General features: G+C 37.1%; 1 protein-coding gene across 2 annotated transcripts in view; it reads right to left on the reverse strand.

Annotated features, from left to right (window-relative positions):
• Nucleotides 1-8,139: 8,139 nt before the first annotated feature.
• TYR (tyrosinase) overlaps nucleotides 8,140-19,635 on the reverse strand; it is a 140,896-nt gene continuing 129,400 nt past the window's right edge. Inside the window, exon 5 of one of the 2 annotated variants that reach the window (XM_027580553.2) lies at nucleotides 8,140-8,494. In XM_027580553.2, coding sequence (XP_027436354.1) covers nucleotides 8,268-8,494 — 227 coding nt within the window. In that variant the 3' untranslated portion in view covers nucleotides 8,140-8,267. The remainder of the gene's footprint in view (nucleotides 8,495-19,635) is intronic. The other variant, XM_035722986.1, reaches the window with a different exon arrangement.

The following is a 19,635-nucleotide window of genomic DNA, read 5'->3' on the forward strand; positions in this document are numbered from 1 at the left end:
ACTGGGAAAACCACCTGCTGACTGTCTCATGGTAAGTCTTCAAAGACCTCCATTTACCAAAGTAATTAAGAATTCCTAAGAAGGGCACTGGTATTTTTGAGAAGCTCACTGGTGTCTATGTTAAGTCAGAACTAAGAGTAGGAGATGTAGCTTTAGCACTGATTCCAGTGGGGATCCTAGGATACTAACACTGTACAGCAAAGCAGATGTGGCAGGGAGCACATAACCATCAGATCCAAAGAGTCCATCACCTATCTCACCACCCAAAAGCAGCCAGCTTGTCCATTTGAAGCTGCGGTGAGAGAATGGCTCAGATTCAGGAGCATCTGGTCTCCTCACCATGTGTGAGAGGTTTTGCTGTGTCAGCTTGGCTATACTGAACTCCTGTACCAGGATTTCTACTATGTTTCTAAATAGAACCACAAGGAACATTCTCTCATAGAGTTGGAAGAAGCATTTTGTCCCATACACACATCTTCAGTTATTTGGTCAAGCACTAATCCAGGCAGCACCTGCGAATTTGTAGGTATCATCAAAGGCCCCACTCAGTTGATTTTAAGTTAATCAAAAGGGAGATTATTCTGAGTGGGCCTGACTCAGTCAGTTGGAAGCCCTTTCAACAGGGTTTGGCCTTTCCTCAGTAAAGAGACCGCTACCTGTGAAGACATTACAGCTCATGTTCTTGGGATTCTAGTTTGCTTGTTATCCTCTCTTCTGAGTTGCTTGCCCTAAGGACTTCAAATTTATTTCAGAATTTATTTCATAAGTATCCATTATTGTATAAGTGAATTCCTTATAATAAATTTATATACATCATACATCCATTCTAATACATATTATTTTTATATAATAATATAAATTTCTATATATATACTATTCATATCCATTCTAGCCGCAGAACTTGTAGGGCTGGTGAGGCTTCCATTGGATTCCATTTTCTCTTACTTCTATACCCTGCTTCTGTTACTCTCTCAGCAGTGTGAGTCCTGCAAGTACTTCCTAACACATCTCCTGCATGTAAGCTACTGCCTTGATCTGTTTGTCAGAGAAGCCCAAGAAACTTCCAGTATGTACAGATAGAAGAACTGAGCAATAAGAGATGCTGAGAAGGAAAAGCCAGAGAGGAAGAAGGAAAACCACAGTGAGTTCTATTCCAGAAACCACAAGGGAAAAGTTTAAAAAGAGATCAATGAATGATCAAGTAGAATGAGTACCATAATGTCATCAGATTTGACAATTTACAGACCATTGGTGATCTCAGTCAGAAGGGTTTCAGTGGAGAGGTGGGAACGGAAGATAGATTGGACTGGGGTGAATGGTAAGTAGGAGGCAAAGACATAGAGACCATACATTTTTATTTTTATTTTTAATATTATTTATATTTCTTTTTTTTAATTCAGTTAGCCAACATAATACATCATTTGTTTCAGATGTAGTGTTCAATGATTCATCAGTTGTGTATAAGACCCAGTACTCATCACATATTTTTAAAGAGTTCTGTTAAAAAGCTTGACTGGAGACAATAAATAGGGCAAAAGCTGGGGGGAAATGTGATGTCAGAGGAGAGCGATTTTGTTTTTAAGGTGAGCATGTGTAGGGTGCCTGGGTGGCTCAGATGGTTAAGCATCTGCCTTAGGCTCAGGTCATGATCCCAGGGTCCTAGGATTGAGTCCTGCATCAAGGTCCCTGCTCAGCAGGGAGCCTGCTTCTCCTTCTCCTTCTGCCTGCTGCTCCCCCTGCTTGTACTCTCTCTAATAATAATAATAATAATAAATCTAAAAAAAAAAGTGAGCATGTGTAAATGCTAAAGTGTCAAGGGTCCTGTAGAGTGGGAAGAGTTGAAGACACAAGAAAGGAGGAAAAGCAGTAAAGGAAAGCCCCCCCCTGCCCCCAGGAGTTCAGAAGGGTTGGGATATCAAGCTTACAGAGATGGGGCCTTGACAGCAGGAAGGATGCTTAAATGGGAACAGCAGAAAATAAAAATAAGATGAATAAAACAAAAATGTAGGAAGTTCATTGATTTGCTGGCGGAAAAATAAAGGATATCCTATCTGGCAATTTCATAGACCTTAGACACAAAATTCAATATTGCAACCTTGTGAATCATCCCTAATCTACACACACACACACACACACACATACACACCATAACTGTATCTATACATCTATATTTCTGTACTGAAAAACTTTATATCTTAATAAACTGGCAAAACAGTAAAATAGCAAGAAAAGGAACTATTGTTACAAATGTTAAGATGGAATTCTCTTTCATGATATTATACCTAAATTTATTTCTCTTTCTACCTCCAAATTTCTTGATTTGATTTAGGCCAGAAGTCAGTAAACATTTTCAGTAATGGGCCAGGTAGTGAATATCATAGGCTTTGGTGGGGGCATATAGTTTTGGTTGCAACTCCTCAACTCTGTCATTGTAGTGAAAACAGCCATTGACAGGATGTAACATAAATGAATGGATGTGGCTCTGTTCCAATAAAACTTCACTTACAAAAACAGGTGGCAGGCAGGATTTTGGCCATGGGCCACAGTTTGTTAAGACTAGCCATGATTTTGTTGAGACTACCTAACTACATCATCTAATGGGTGAACTTGATGAGTTCAATTCATTTATAAGTTTCTTGTTGAAATCAGTCAGAGAGATGACTACAAAAGAATGATCAGAGTGATACAATGTATCTGGCTTTAAAGATGAAGGGAGAAGTGGAGTGTAGATGGTCTTGAGAAGCTGAAAAACAGAGGGAAATGAAATCTTCTCCAGAGCCCCCACAAAGAACACAGCCTTCCTGGCACTTTGATTTTAGCTCAGTGAGACCCATGTTGGACTTCTCATCTACTGAATTACAAGATGACAAATTTATATTGTTTATGCCACTGTTTGTGGCAATTCTGCAGTAGCAATAAAAATGAATACAATCAACAACAAAGTTCTCTTTGATTTTGGAGAGAGGTGAAAGAATTTGTCTTTCTGGGTTTTCTCTTTTTCTCTGTACATGGCCCGTATGCACGTGCACACACACACACACACACACACACACACACACACACACACACACACTGATATAAACATATCTATGCTTTGAAATTATTCTGCAAGAGTGTTTAAAACTGACATAGTCTGCTAAAGCCTGACCAAATTCCAGGCAGAGTACTTGCTCAAAAAGCACTAAAAATAAAGCATTCAAACTTGTCCTGGGGCTTGGTTTGCAGTCTTCCCAGCCTTCCCTACCCGTTCCATGATCTTATCTATCCCCATAGCTGACCCTGACTCTCCGTTGATTCAGACTATTTTGAGGTCTTGTCTTATTCTACCAAGGATGGATGAATTTTAGTGTTGCTGGGGTTTTTTGTTTTTTGTTTCCCTGCATGATTCTGATAGCTTGAGGCATACACACAGCTATACCTAGCCAAGATGTACATCTTATTTTGAGACCAATTCACATGCATGTTATTCCCCATCTCTCTAAAATTGCTCGAGTCTGAATTTTCTTCTAATTTTTGTGAGACAAAAAAAAATGCCCATTAAATTGATGTTATAATTCTAAAAAGATTTATGAAAAGAAGCAACACTCCAAGTGGCAATTAGGGTCTTCAGTTCTGTTCAAAGAGAATTGCAACTCTTCTTCCTTCTTCAAAGTTCTTCACCGCTTCATTTTCTTCTTCATTCCTTTTGATCTCTTATTTTTAGACTTCATCTCTGCATTTTTAAATCCATACAACCCTTTTCAAAAGCACTGTGGCAATTCATTAGAAAAGCCATAAAATTATTCGTATGCTTTGATCCAGAGATTGAACTCCTGGAAGATAATTTAAGAGAAATTAGATGCCAAATATGCCCAGATATTCCATACAGCACTAAACATAATTTAAAAACTAGATAAAGCATATAAATTGTTGAATCATTATATTGTGCACCTAAAACCAATGTAACCCTGTGCATATATACTAGAATTAAAATTTTTAATTAAAAAAAACTAGAGAAAACCTAAATGTCCCATAGCAAGGAATTGGCAAGTTATGGCACATCAATATAATTGAGTAACAAACAACAATGACATTTATAGTTATGAACAAGGAACTGGATTTAGACCCTAGCTAAATTACCTAAACTACTGAACTGACCTAGGCAAAGTATGTCTCCTGTTTAAGCAATTGTCTCCTCATTTGAAAACACAAATAATACTTATTCCCATATTGACATGACGAGTAAATGAGTTCACATAATATGAAGTGCTCAACACAGTTCTTGGAACATCATAACTACTCACTAGATTGTAACATCTTTGTTATTTATTTTTAACTAAGAATTAGAAATCACTATGATCATGATTGTAAAGCACACAAGAATTGGTACATTAACATGAAGTTATAAGAATAATTTCTTACCTTGCTAATTAAGAAAAGAACTTATGAAACAATTAGATAAACACAGGCTATCTAGAGTTTTAATAAGGTTTACATTTTAAAGAAATACTCAAATTATTCCCGCATAGTTTTAAATAGCTGAATGATTTGAAAGTCCTTAAGACCTCCAGTAGTTGCCATAGGCAATTTTATATTCAAGATATTGTACAAACTAGGAAATGCTTTTGAAAATAAGCAGCCTAAAGTTAAAAAAAAAAAAAAAAAACGCCTCTTTTTACTTGCATTTCAGCAGCTTTCAGAAGGAGCCTAATCAGAAGGGGAGTGGAACTTTGTTCTACTGACATGCCCTCCAAAATAGCACAGGCTAACAATAGGAGGCCCCAGTGAGGCCCTTTTTATGATGACAAAGAAAAGCGTTCCTACAAATCAAAGCCCATATAAACAAGGAAAAGCCTATTTAAAAATATCCACCATCAATGCCAGTTGTCAGCCTGCTAGAGACATTGGTTGAAATGACTTGTACCCATCACATACTTATTTCTACAGATGGAGGATTATATATTTGACTTGTTGGAAAGGTTGGTTACTAAAAATACTTTTTTTTTAAAATAAAACACAGAAAGAGAAACAAAAAGAATGGCAGCTGCTTATTCCTTTCTCTGTAACAAAATGTGCCTTGTAGTGTAGCAGTGGAAAAAGAGCAGAGCCAAAAATGAAGCAATTTATAAAAGCCACACTCTAAAACAATGCTGTGGAATATAATGTTGTTTAGAATTTAGTGAAAATGCCAGGTATCTTCATATATCGGGCAGGTAATTTAGGTACCTTATTGAGAAAACCTTATTGACAATCAATGTGGTGGTGGTTTTATCACAGGTATTAATGCTATACAAGTAAATACCTTGAGCCTCTAGAGAAACAACACAATATTCTATCTTGAAATGCAGTGATAAAGGAGGGAATTGTCTTGTGATAAAGAAAAGAATGACTTTCTAAGATCACTATCAAGAACAATGAAAATTCCTGGGGTGGACTTCTATTTGAGGTGCTTTGATTAAAAAATACCTCCTGGACTAAAATTTTGCCTCCAAATCAAACCTAGCTAAGTAACTGTATTGTGTGCTGAGATTAGACTAAAGGCAACCAAACGCATTCACTGCTACTGCTTCTTCAGAATCTTCTGAAGACCATTATCCAAATGTCTTTTCCCACTTTTTGTTCTCATTTTACTGGTTCCAATTCCCAGCTAAATTGAATCCAGTCCTCAGATGCCATTTTTAATTTATTAAAAATTTTTTTTTCTGGTTATGCACCAAGTTGAGGAGAGAATCCCTTGTATTTGTCCTCGAGTCCCACAAACCCCCACTGTCTAAATAAATATGCTGTTCCCCATCCCTTGCCTGACTTTTCTCCACTAAGCATCTGAAGTTAGACAAGCTAGTAAATAAGTCTGACAACTAATGGGAGTTAGAAGATCATATTACTCTATTTAACTGAGTTTATTAACTATTAGTAATCTCTGAGAGTCAAAGGCATTACTTCAATAAAATCATGAATTTCTATTTATTCTAGATGAAAATTCTCCAAGATCATTTGACCAATGTGTATAATAGGTTAATTCTTGCTCTTCTTTGAAATCCAAACTAAGTGAAATGTAATCATTTAAAGTTATGTGATCTTGACTCTCTAGTCAGTGTCTTCCAGATAAAGGCATTTTTAAGAGCTCAAATTTTTCAGTCCACTCATTTTTAAATTCATTCATAACCAATCTGAACACTGTGCTTCAGAGCTTACAGGAATTGTAGAATATTTTAGTTGAAAGGTACTGTACAGGTCAGTAGGTCTCCTTTTAAATACTCTCCCAGTGATATAGAGGTTCAGGTGCCAGACCCACACAGTTTTATGTGAGCCTGGATGAGACAAGTCTGTCTTTAAACCTTGGCATCAAGAGACAGTGGAAAGACAGTGTCCAGAGATGAGGAAGGAAAGGCAAATCAAGTAGTAAATCTAAAGTTATATGGAAAATACTGAGCAGACAAATGTTAACTAGCCATAAAAGAAATGAAGAGATGGAGGATACCAGGACAGAGTAAATGAGGTTGGATATCCAGTAAGAGTGGAAATTGGAATCTGGTGAAACATTCTGGAATACTGTGGAAGAATCACAGGGACTTTCTGTACACATACTTGGTCTTATTTCTAAACGGGGAGTTGTTAAGAGTCCTGAGGAGATTTTAGTATTACTACAGACTTAATACTTAAATTCTCTTTGTAGAATTCAACTTGAATTAGCCATCCAATCTATATGTGAAGAATTATAGTGGCCATCACTTACAATTTTCTAAGGATGACTCTTTAGGTTTTGGAAAGCTCTGAGTATTGGACAATTTTTCCTTTTATTGGACCAAAAGGGCCCCCTGTAACTCCCAACAACTGGTCCTTGTCTTTTTTTTTTTTTTAGTTCTTTATTTTTTATTGTCATGTTAATCACCATACATTACATCATTAGTTTTTGAGGTAGAGTTCCATGATTCATTGTTTGCATATAACACCCAGTGCTCCACGCAGTACGTGCCCTCTTTAATACCCATCACCAGGCTAACCCATCTCCCCACCCCCTCCCCTCTAGAACCCTCAGTTTGTTTCTCAGAGTCCAGAGTCTCTCACGGTTTGTCTTCCCCTCCGATTTCCCCCCTTCATTTTACCCTTCCTACTACCTTCTTTTTTTGTAACATATAATGTATTATTTGTTTTAGAGGTACAGGTCTGCGATTCAACAGTCTCACACAATTCACAGTGCTCACCATAGCACATACCCTCCCCAATGTCTATCACTCAACCACCCCATCCCTCCCACCCTCCACCACTCCAGCAACCCTCAGTTTGTTTCCTGAGATTAAGAATTCCTCATATCAGTGAGAACATATGATACATGTCTTTCTCTGATTGACTTATTTCGCTGGTCCTTGTCTTTTATGCTATACATAGCTATAATAGAAATGTAATATCAATTATATTATTCTTAGAATTTCAATGGGAACTAAAAATTCAAGGAGCAAGATTATCTGCATATCCTAATTTAAGGCTTTAACAGCCAAGAGAAACAGAAATGTGATTTTACTAGAACTGCAAGCGGGCAATTCACATAATTGTTCCCAAACTTCAAATGTTTTGTAGCATTTTAAACATTCTCTAATAAAATTCTTCTTAGAAAACCAAAAAAAAAAAGCTTTTAATAGGATTATCACTGTTATCAACATATTTAATGAGTATATCTTGAGACAGGTACTTAGCCAGATTAATTGTAGGGGTGGGGTCTTTATTTTCACCGACCTTCAAACACATAGAATTATGGCAGTAAAGAGCTGAAGATTGTTGTCTATTTGAAGTCCTTAACACATTTTGGAGCAAGAATGTAAAATATAAAGGCAACATTATGCTTTCTGAGGAAGATAAAAATGTACTTCTCAAGCTCAAAGGAGTCAATGTAAATTTGTTAGTATTTTATTAAAATCAAAGAAAGGGGACAATAAAAAGAAACATTTCATTAAACAATCAGGAGGAAAGATCAAAATTATTCCCACATTTTTATAAGAGCACTTTCATTCAGGTACAAGTAGCAGTCACTCATTACTAAATAGCATCCTTTTCTAAGAAATATGGGTTTGAGGAAAACTGTCAAAGGAATGATCAAAAGACAGTAAGGCAAGCACAGGTGTATTCTACCTGAACTGAAGGAGGGGCAGGTACCTTTTATATCAATTCTGATAATAGACTTCATAGACAAATGGCAGGGATTGCTCTGGGGACATCTCCTTGGGGACTTGGACATCATTTGAGTTAAAGTGAGGTCAGCCTTGTTGGCCCTACTCTATTGCCTAAGCCTCTTATAAATGGGTCTGATACAACAAGCTGTGGTAATCCTTTTCCATGAGGAGTGGCTGCTTTTCTTCAAGGAGCCGCTTTCTCTCGTGACGATGACACAATAGGCTCATGAGCCCTCCCAGCACAGCAGTAAGGACAGAGCCCACCACAGCAGCCCCAATGAGCCATGGCCAGATCCGACTTGCTTGTTCTAAGTAGGGCTTAATGTAATCTTGAAACATGTCCCAATCTGAAACAGGAAGACATCCCAATGTTTTTACTGTTGTCATTGTTAGCATCACCATAATCATCATCAACATCATTATCATTAACATCGTCACCATTATCTACAGTCAGATGCTTGGGTCTGAGTGCCAGCTCTGCACTTGCTAGCTGTAAGAGCTCGGAACAGCCACCCGAGTACTCCTACACCCTAGTCTCTTCATAGGAAAATAGGAACATACCACCTTGTTGGAATGTTTTAAAATTGATTGATAACATCTGATCTGTAAATTATGCAGTGCCTACAGCCAAGTCAACTACTGTAACTTTTAGCTTGTTATTCTGATATTTGCTTCCATATTTCTAAATAGTAGGCAAATATTACCATCTTTTAATTCATCAAGTTTATATCTGGAGTTCTTCATATAGAAATAATAATTTTTGTTCTCTTACGACCCCCCTTTTCTTTCCTCAGTCCTTCTGGTATAATAAGGTCAAGATTTGGGGTCAAATCCTCACCTAGGATTTTCATAAGTTTTAGTATATAAATATTCACAGTGGAAACAAATATTGTGCTATGATTATTTTCCTTATATTGTATTTCCCTGGGAGTTAATAACTTGTTGTATCCTTTTGCTTGATTTAAAAATATCCATCACTAATTATAGAATACTCTAGGGTATTCCATATTCATTTTGTATACAAAGAAAACCAGAGAGTGAATCTCAGGCTTTTCTTGTAATAAATTACGTCTATGTGACTCAAGTCTTGAGTAAAAGCAATATATGTAACTTTGGGGCAGTTTTCTTAAAAATAAGAAGCTATGTCTTCTCCCTTTTCCTTTTTTTTTTTTTGCTTATCTGGAATACAGATAGTGTGTTGATGAGCCATCATGGACCATGTGGTCCAGATTAAACCCTAGGTTTTATGGAACCACAAGAAAGAAGCAGCTCTGGTGCCTGAAATTATATTTAACAACATACCAAGACTGCTACCTGAGGAATAAATCAAGTAATTTATTTAAGCCATAGATCTTTGAACCTGCATCTGCTCCCTATCCCTACCTTCCCACCCTCACTGATGCAGGAACTATAATATTTTTTGTTTGTAATTTTTGTTGTTGTTTAGATTTTGTTTATTTATTTGACAGAGAGAGAGCATGAGCAGGGAGAAGTGGTAGAGGGAGAGGGAGAAGCAGGCTCCCCACTGAGCAAGGAGCCTGATGTGGGACTCGATCCCAGGACCCTGGGATCATGACCTGAGCTGAAGGCAGACACTGAACCAACTCAGTCACCCAGGCGTCAGTATAACATTCTTTTATAAACTCTTTCCTTGGCTATAATTGATCGGTACATGGTAGACCACTGACTCAAGGTGGGCCAATCAGAATCATTACTCAGAATTCACTGTGCTAGAGTTGTCAGGTGACTTGTGAGCTGATGACAGCCTTACATCTCAACCTGTGGAAGACAGGATGATGCACTCCAAGAAATAGAGATGAGAGCTAGAGAATGAGAGAGAGAGAGAGAGAGACAGAGAAAGAGAGAGAGACAGAGAGAGGGACAGAGGAACAGAGAGACAAAGAGATACAAAGAGAGAGAGTCCTTAGAGCACTTAGTTCCCTGGTTCCTGCTGTTCCTCAGTCTCAGCTGCATTTCTGCCTTTCCCAGAGTCTGAGTGTTCATCCCTTCCTTGGATTTTTTTAAACTAATAAATTCCCTTTTTAATCTAATTTCATTTCTATGGAGCTTCTGCCATTTGCATTTTTGAAAGTCCTAATTATTTTTAAAAGTTAATTATATGCCCACCACAATAAAAGATAGAGTAATTACCTTAGGAAATTTTGGAATGCAACTATATGTAAACTCCATATATAATAAAAAAGCTATCCACAAACCAATGAGAAAGGTAATAAACTATCTTGGAAAGAAACATGAAATAAAATTTAAAATGAAAGTCTCACTGTTGGCCATAAACTCCATAATGTTCAGAATGATTAAAGCAGGAATGTTCTTTTTTTTAATTAGGAGAATTTGTTACAAACTAATTTCGCTAACACTAAAGCCCAATATTCATTCAAAGGAGAAAAAAGTGGAGCTTCCCTCGCTTACGTGGGGCTATAGGGCTAAAACCTGATCCATTTCTCCCATTACATTTTCTTCTTCTGTCCTTGACACCATTCTTTTAAACAGCTGTCACTAAGTTACCCCTAAAATTCCTAGAGTGCATTAATTTGAACAGTATTGCAATTTAGAGTTTCTCTTCATCAGGAAGGGATAACAACTTGCAAAGGATAAACATTACCAAATAAATTATAAAAATGATTTTTTGATATTTGATATACCAAATAAATTATAAAAATGATTTATAACTTTGATATTTAAATCTAAACAATGAAAGCCAAAAAGCTAAAAGTAAAAAGAAACATCAAAAAGTTACTATTTTCAATATATTTAAAATTACTTTGAAAGAGGGACTAAAACGTCTGCCTTATTTTGCTAGCAGTCACTTCAATATATAAAGTACATTTAAAATGTCTATCAGAGCACAGAGAGGTTACATAGGAAATATGATTTCCTCTGCTTCTGGCTCAGCTTAAACCCAAGTTACAATTTCAAAATACTATTTCTACATCTGTCCTGCTGTTCAGCTTCTCTTATAGTTTGTTTACTTCAGTCTACTCTAAGTGGTCTTAATTTTTACTGTCACCAATGGTCTTCTTTGAAACACTCTTTATATTTCTCAGTGGCTCCAAACCAAACTTCAGACTTCTGTTCTCAGCTATCTGCTTTTGAACCCAAACAGTGCACCTTTAAATTCTTTCTTAATATCATAATTTTTCTATCTTTCCCTAAAGTTCCATTTTTCATGTCACCCTTTCTCTTCAGAATAATAGTATGGTCTTCTGTTTTTCTTGTGCTCTATCATGTTCAAATCACATGCTCACTGACTCACACAACAAATGTATGAGTTAGTTTGGGACCATTATCCTAACTTAATGAATTAGGAATCTGTAACTTAGGTTTGTCTGTAATATTTAAATGAGACAATGTATATATAACCCTTGGTACAATGCCTAGCACATAGAAAGCAATTCATAACTGTTACTGATTCTTGTTATTCCATAATAATTTCAACAATATTTCAATGGAACCAACTTCCAATAAGAATTTTCTCTCTCGAACCTGCTTTTATTACTGATTCAGGTCAGCTCTCTCTTGTATTCTCAGACTTTTTCTCTGCTTTCTTGGGACACATGACACAATTGTCTATGTGTTAATATTATTTATATGTATGTCTTAACTTTTCAGGCTTGATCATAAATTCTTGAGAGCGAGTATTAGGTCTTATTTGATTTATCTTTCATTCTTCTATCCATTCATTTGTTGATTCATTCATACAGCAAATGTTCCCTGAGACACATGATATGCCAGGTGGTGGTCCTAGCACTGTAAGATACATAAGCAAAGGTCCTGGCCTGAAGAAACAATAACTGGAAAAAAAGACTGAAAAGTACACAAATTTTTTCAAGAGTAATGCAATGATGAAAGTATGAAAAAGATACAATGGAATCATGGTGGAAAGACCTCTTATATCTGTTTGGGGAGTCAAGGAAGGCCCCCCAGAAGACTCTCTCACTGAGTAAAAGAATGAATAGAATTTGAGCATGTGATGTTGATGGCAAGCCATTCCAGGCAAAGGGAACAGGACCACCACCTGGCATATAAATGATTATTAACACATAGACAAAATTCTATGTAGACAAGCATAGCTATTGAACACATCTGTGAATGACAGAAGCCCATCATCAAATCCCATCTGCAGAATGAGACATTCTAGTTACCATGATCATGTCTCCTCATCTCATTTTTAACATCAGATGTCAAGGTCTCTGGGAATATATTGGGTTTAGGAAGCTCTCAACAGAGCAGTACCATACAGAAAACAGGATCACATATACCAACAGCATTGAGTTCAAAAGCTTTCATTGACAAAGGTTTTTGGTCTTGCCTTTTAATCAATTATGCATGCAACAAAATCACCTGCTGCTCAATTTTTAAAAGCATCACTAAATTCAATTATAAGAGAAAATGTTTGACAAATGCCAGACATCAGCTGCCTTTTACAAAAAACACTTAAGTAATTACAAACATGAGTACCTGAATGATGAATAACAAACTGCTTGAGGACTAAATTATATCAAGAAGTTTTTAAGAAATTTTAGTAGGCCTAAAATTTAGCAATAATTAAGTACAAATTTTAAATTCCTTGAAGGTGCATCAGAAGCAATAGAATAATTCATAAAAGGAAAATAGGCAATTACTATTGTTGTTTATAAAGTCAAACTTCTCTAAAATTAATACTGTGGATTCACAGGTGTATGAAAAGTACCCTAAATAGATAAAACATTTCAAATCTATTTTATTTTTTTAAATGTTTAACTAGAAATAAACAATAAATACCATAAGCCCCTAATGGGACTCTTTGAGCCTCTACCCCCTCCTCTGTTCCAATGGTTTTTCTGCCTTTTCAGTAAAAAGTACCTATTTGGACACCAGGGAAGGAACCATGAGATAGAACAGAGTGGACAGTACATATGGGAACTAAAGAGAACCCTCTCTACTGTGAAGTAATGGGGAGAAAATTAGTTTGGGATTCGGTATTGGCCACTTCGTAGCTCTGTGACTTAGAATTAGTCACTTTAGGGCGCCTGGGTGGCTCAGATGGTTGGGCGTCTGCCTTCGGCTCAGGTCATGATCCCAGGGTCCTGGGATCGAGTCCTGCATCGGGCTCCCTGCTCCTTGGGAGCCTGCTTCTCCCTCTGCCTCTCTCTCTCTCTCTCTCTCTCTGTCTTTCATGAATGAATAAATAAAATCTTAAAAAATAAATTAGTCACTTTACCTTTCTGTTTTCAATTTACCTATAAAACAAAATCAAAAGTCACTACTACATAAGGTTGTGAAGATTAGCAGAGATAACAATTTATATGCTGATGCCTGTAATTTATAGCCCATTAGTATCTGCAATCCAAAATGTCTTCGAGTTTCAGGGGCATCCACCTGCCCTATATTTGCCCTGATGTTTCCTATCACCCCATTTCACTGTGTAGCCAATACAACCAGGAGATTCCCTCTGTGTCTGGTCTTGCTCCTACTGTCACTATCTCAGTGAGTGTCACCACCCATCATGTTCATAGGCCAGAGAGCTTACAGGCATCCCCAGTATCTCCTTCTTTCTCACCTCGTATATGAATCATTTTCCAAGTTCTGTATATTTTATATAAATTCAAAATAATGTCAAATTCTTTCATGCCTTCTGCCCTCTCCCGAGCACAACCACTGCAATCCACATTGCCTTCACCTCTCTCCTGGATGCAGGTAATAGCATTTTCACTACCTTCCCTGAAGGTGCTTTGCAACTGCTACAGAATTTTCTACATGCTACAGCAACAAGAAGGTTTTGAATATTCAAACCGTTTAAAATTTATCAATGGCTTCTGTAATTTTAACAGTATGGCCAAAATCTATAATCAAGACCCCCTTTTCAACTAATCACTTCTTCCTTATTAACACTTTGTTGACCCCTAGAGGTAGGTACGTCACTAGATAAATAAGTCATTGTGCAAGTAATTGTTTAAGGTTCTTATCATCCATTACAATGTAAACCTTCTGAAGATAGGCTATGTTGTTTACCACTGTATCCATTCTAAAACAATGCTTTGTTCAAGGTAGTGTTAAATACATGTATATAGAAAGAAACAAGAAAGGTCTCAAATACACAACCTAACCCTACACCTAAAGGAGCTGGAGAAAGAACAGCAAATAAAGCCCAAACCCAGCAGGAGAAGAGAAATAATAAAGATCAAAGCAGAAATCAATGAAATAGAAACCAAAAGAACAGTAGAACAGATCAACGAAACTAGGAGCTGGTTCTTTGAAAGAATTAACAAGATTGATAAATCCCTGGCCAGACTTATCAAAAGAAAAGAGAAATGACCCAAATAAATAAAATCATGAATGAGAGAGGAGAGATCACAACCAACACCAAAGAAATACAAACAATTATAAGAATATATTATGAGCAACTCTATGCCAGCAAATCAGACAATCTGGAAGAAATGGATGCATTACTAGAGATATATTAACTACCAAAACTGAACCAGGAAGAAATAGAAAACCTGAACAGACTTATAACCACTAAGGAAATTGAAGCAGTCATCAAAAATCTCCCAACAAACAAAAGCCCAGGGCCCGATGGTTTCCCAGGGGAATTCTACCAAACATTTAAAGAAGAATTAATACCTATTCTTCTGAAACTGTTCCAAAAAATAGAAATGGAAGGAAAACTTCCAAACTCGTTTTATGAGGCCACCATTACCTTGATCCCAAAACCAGACAAAGACCCAATCAAAAAGGAGAATTACAGACCAATATCCTTGATGAGATGGTTGCAAAAATTCTCACCAAAATACTAGCCAATAGGATCCAACAGTCCATTAAAAGGATTATTCACCATGACCAAGTGGGATTTATCCCTGGGCTGCAAGGTTGGTTCAACATCTTCAAATCAATCAATGTTATATAATACATTAATAAAAGAAAGAACAAGAACCATATGATCCTCTCAATAGATGCAGAAAAAGCATTTGACAAAATACAGCATCCTTTCTTGATCGAAACTCTTCAGAGTATAGGCATGGAGGGTACATACCTCAATAACATAAAAGCCATCTATGAAAAACTCACAGCGAATATCATTCTGAATGGGGAAAAAACTGAGAGCTTTCCCCCTAAGGTCAGGAACAAGGCAGCGATGTCCACGATCACCACTGCTATTCAACATAGTATTAGAAGTTCTAGCCACAGCAGTCAGAGAACAAAAAGAAAAAAATGCATCCGAATTGGCAAAGAAGAAGTCAAACTCTCACTGTTTGCAGATGATATGATACTTTGTCTGGAAAACCCAAAGACTCCACCCCAACACTGCTAGAACTCATACAGGAATTCAGTAAAGTGGCAGTATATAAAATCAATGCCCAGAAATCACTTGCATTTCTATACACCAACAACAAGATAGAAGAAAGAGAAATTAAGGAGTTGATCCCATTTACAATTGCACCCAAAACCATAAGAACTGAATAGAAAGCCCAGAAATATACCCTCAACTCTGTGGTCAACTCATCTTCAACAAAGCAGGAAAGAATGTCCAATGGAAAAAAGACAGTCTCTTCAAAAAATGGTGTTGGGAAAATTGGACAGCCACATGCAGAAGAATGAAACGGGACTATTTCCTTACACCACACACAAAAATAGACTCCAAATTGTTGAAAGACCTAAATGTGAGACAGGAGTCCATCAAAATCCTAAAGGAGAACACAGGCAGCAACCTCTTTGACCTCAGCCTCAGCAACTTGTTCCTAGTAACATCGCCAAAGGCAAGGGAAGCAAGGGCAAAAATGAACTATTGGGACTTCATCAAGATAAAAAGCTTTTGCACAGCAAAAGAAACAGTCCACAAAACCAAAAGACAACCGACAGAATGGGAGAAGATATTTGCAAATGACATATCAGATAAAGGACTTGTACCCAAAATCTATAAAGAACTTCTGAAACTTAACACCCAAAGAACAAATGATCCAATCAAGAAATGGGCAGAAGACATGAACAGACATTTTTCCAAAGAAGACATCCAAATGGCCAACAGACACATGAAAACGTGCTCAACATTGTTCGGCATCAGGGAGATCCAAATCAAAACCTCAATGAGATACCACCTCACACCAGTCAGAATGGCCAAAATTAACAAGTCAGGAAATGACAGATGTTGTCAGGGATGCAGAGAAAGGGGAACCCTCCTACACTGTTGGTAGGAATGCAAGCTGGTGCAGCCACTCTGGAAAACAGTATGGAGGTTCCTCAAAAGGTTGAAAATAGAGCTACCCTCTGACCCAGCAATTGCACTGCTGGGTATTTACCACAAAGATACAAATGTAGGGATCTGAAGGGGTACGTGCACCCCGATGTTTGTAGCAGGAATGTCCACAATAGCCAAACTATGGAAAGAGCCAAGATGTCCATCAACAGATGAATGGATAAAGAAGATGTGGTATATATATACAATGGAATATTATGCAGCCATCAAAAGGAATGAAATCTTGCAACAACATGGATGGAACTGGAGAGTATTATGCAGAGCGAAATAAGTCAATCAGAGAATGACATGTATCATATGACCTCACTGTTGCGAGGAATTCTTACTCTCAGGAAACAAACTGAGGTTTGCTGGAGTGGTGGGGGGTGGGAGGGATGTTGTGGCTCGGTGATAGACATTGGGAGGGTATGTGCTATGGTGAGTGCTGTGAATTGTGTAAGACTGTTAAATCACAGACCTGTACCTCTGAAACAAATAATACATTACATGTTAAAAAGAAGAAGAAGAAGAAGATAGCAGGAAGGGAAAAATGAAGGGGGGGAAATCAGAGGGGGAGACGAACCATGAGAGACTATGGACTCTGAGAAACAAATTGAGGGTTCTAGAGGGGAGGGGGGTCGGGGCATGGGTTAGCCTGGTGATGGGTATTAAAGAGGGCAGGTATTGACTGGAGCACTGGGTGTTATATGCAAACAATAAATCATGGAACACTACATCAAAAACTAATGATGTAATGCATGGTGTTTAACAGAACATAATAAAAAATACAAAAAAAAGAGAGAATAAATACATCAATAAAACCACCTAGAAAATACCTAGTGTAATAGAAGACTTGAAATATGTTAAAAATACATATCTAAAAATGACCTGGATATTAAAAGTGGTGACACTTTAATAAGAATCTTTACTTATATTGGTTAAGAGATACCACCCTTCATGATCAATATCACTTGTACTCAGATTGACTCACTGATTTCACCCCAGTGATACCGAATGTCATTTGATACTTAAACCAGAGAAGTTTGCAAAATGTCAATTCTAGTCTTGTAGGACTCATAGTCAAGGTGGACAGGGGAAAGGTTCAAACATAAAAAATTATCATATAACTCTAATAAGGAGTGATTAGACATGACTATATATATATATGCATAAAATGATTTCCTATCTGAGAGTTTGACAAATGGATAAACAGGATCAGAATTTAGCCAGAGAGAACAGCATGTTTAAAAGCATGGGCCCATGAAAGAGTCTGGCATGTTTTGGAAATCATAAAGTCCTAAGTGGTGAATCTCTGAAAAGCCATTACCAATATGCTCCTTTCCCTCCCTTTCAGAAGGGAAGACCTGTTACATGAGACTGCCACTTTTTTGACAGAGCTACCGCACCTCTGCCCTTTGCAAAATCCCCTGTTCTCAGTGATCTCAACGTTTTTAAAGAAACTGATTTCTAATGCTGGACATTTTAGTATTCCTTCCACTGGCTATGATTTTCAGATAAAACAAAACAGGTTAATCAAACCCATATTTGTTCAGCTAATGGCCCCCCAAAGGGCAGGTAAAAGTTGACAAAATACAGGTTCTCCTGTTGGCCCTAAACTGTGGTTCTGCTGTGCCACATACTAGCTAGATGGCCTGGGACATCTTATTTATATTCTTAAGCCTCTGTTTTCTCACCTGAAAAAGAAAATTTTATATATATATATATATATATATATATATATATATATATATGTTATGAAGATTAAAGGAAATAATGCACAGGACACTCCTAGAGGAGTTCCTGGCACATAAAAAATACTCAATATGTGTTAGTTATTATGAAGGGACTCCATTTCTCTCCACAGGGAAATTTTCCATTGCTTCTCCTACTCAAATAGGAGAAATTAACATTGTATAAATACACTGTACACTTTCCACCTCTATTTTTCCTGTTATTTTCTTCATTTAGAATATTCTCTTATTCTCTGCCCTTTTCTATCTGCTACTTGCCTGCTCATCCTTCAGAGTCTTGTCTTGTCTTTCTAGGCTGAATTATTCAGAAGTCATTGCTTTCTCCCCTGTGCTCCTGTTGGATTTTTGTTTATGACTCTTTTGCTGCACTTAACACAGCCTGATGTTTTGTACTTTCTTGCACAACTGTCTGTCTTCCACACTGAACTTGGAGCTCCTTGAGATTTGGAACTATGTCAGTCATTTTCCTTAAAATCTAACACAAGGTTTGGAAGTTGGTAAATGTCATTAATTTGTTTAATTTACTTATCTTCTTGTTATGAATTATCATTTTATGAGTTATCAATGAATATAATGAAATATCAATGCTTATCAAATACCTCTTACCTACAAGCCATATGCTGTTTTACTGTTTTTGGTTGTTGACCATCTTGTGTTAGAGTAGAAGCATAATGTATTGAATTTTTTTTTAAGATTTTATTTATTTGACAGAGAGAGACAGTGAGAGCAGGAACACAAGCAGGGGGAGTGGGAGAGGGAGAAGCAGGCTTCCTGCTGAGCAGGGAGCCCGATGTGGTACTCGATCCCAGGACCCTGGGATCATGACCTGAGCCGAAGGCAGATGCTTAACGACTGAGCCATAATGTATTGAGTTGAAGAGAGGGCCTTGTGGTTTTGATATCTGGCTTCTCCATATATTGGTGTCTGATATTGGGAAAGTCACTTAAATTCTCATAGTATTAGCGTCCTCACCTGTTTCTGGAGATAATAATACTTACCTAACATATGATTGATTAATAACACATGTATGAGATCTGCATGTAGCAGGCTCTTTGGTGGGGGAAGACATTGCTAACTGTTCCTCATTTATTAAGAAGATATTGACATATTTCTACTCAGGAAGATTATTTAAAGTCCATATAGAATTATAATCTTAGAGTTTTATACTATTACCTTAATCATAGTCATAAAAATTATCATAATAGTTCATTCTTTCTTCTACTCCTTTTTCTTTTTTATTATTATTATTAACTGGACTTAAAATAAAAATATCCACAAATTTTCTTGGTAACCCTAGGAGAAAGTTCCCAAAGATGACTCTAAACCTGCTGGATGTCTATCTTGTACCACACCATACTGGACTCTTTAATACATCATATTCATTTAATTATCACAGTATCTTGGGGTGTCTGGAAGGCAGTCAGTTGAGCATCTGCCTTCCACTCAGGTCATGATCCCAGGGTCCTGGAATTGAGGCCCACATAGGGCTTCTGGCTCAGTGGGGAGT

The sequence above is a fragment of the Zalophus californianus genome, chromosome 11 (genome assembly GCF_009762305.2).
Source record: "Zalophus californianus isolate mZalCal1 chromosome 11, mZalCal1.pri.v2, whole genome shotgun sequence".
Taxonomy (NCBI): domain Eukaryota; kingdom Metazoa; phylum Chordata; class Mammalia; order Carnivora; family Otariidae; genus Zalophus; species Zalophus californianus.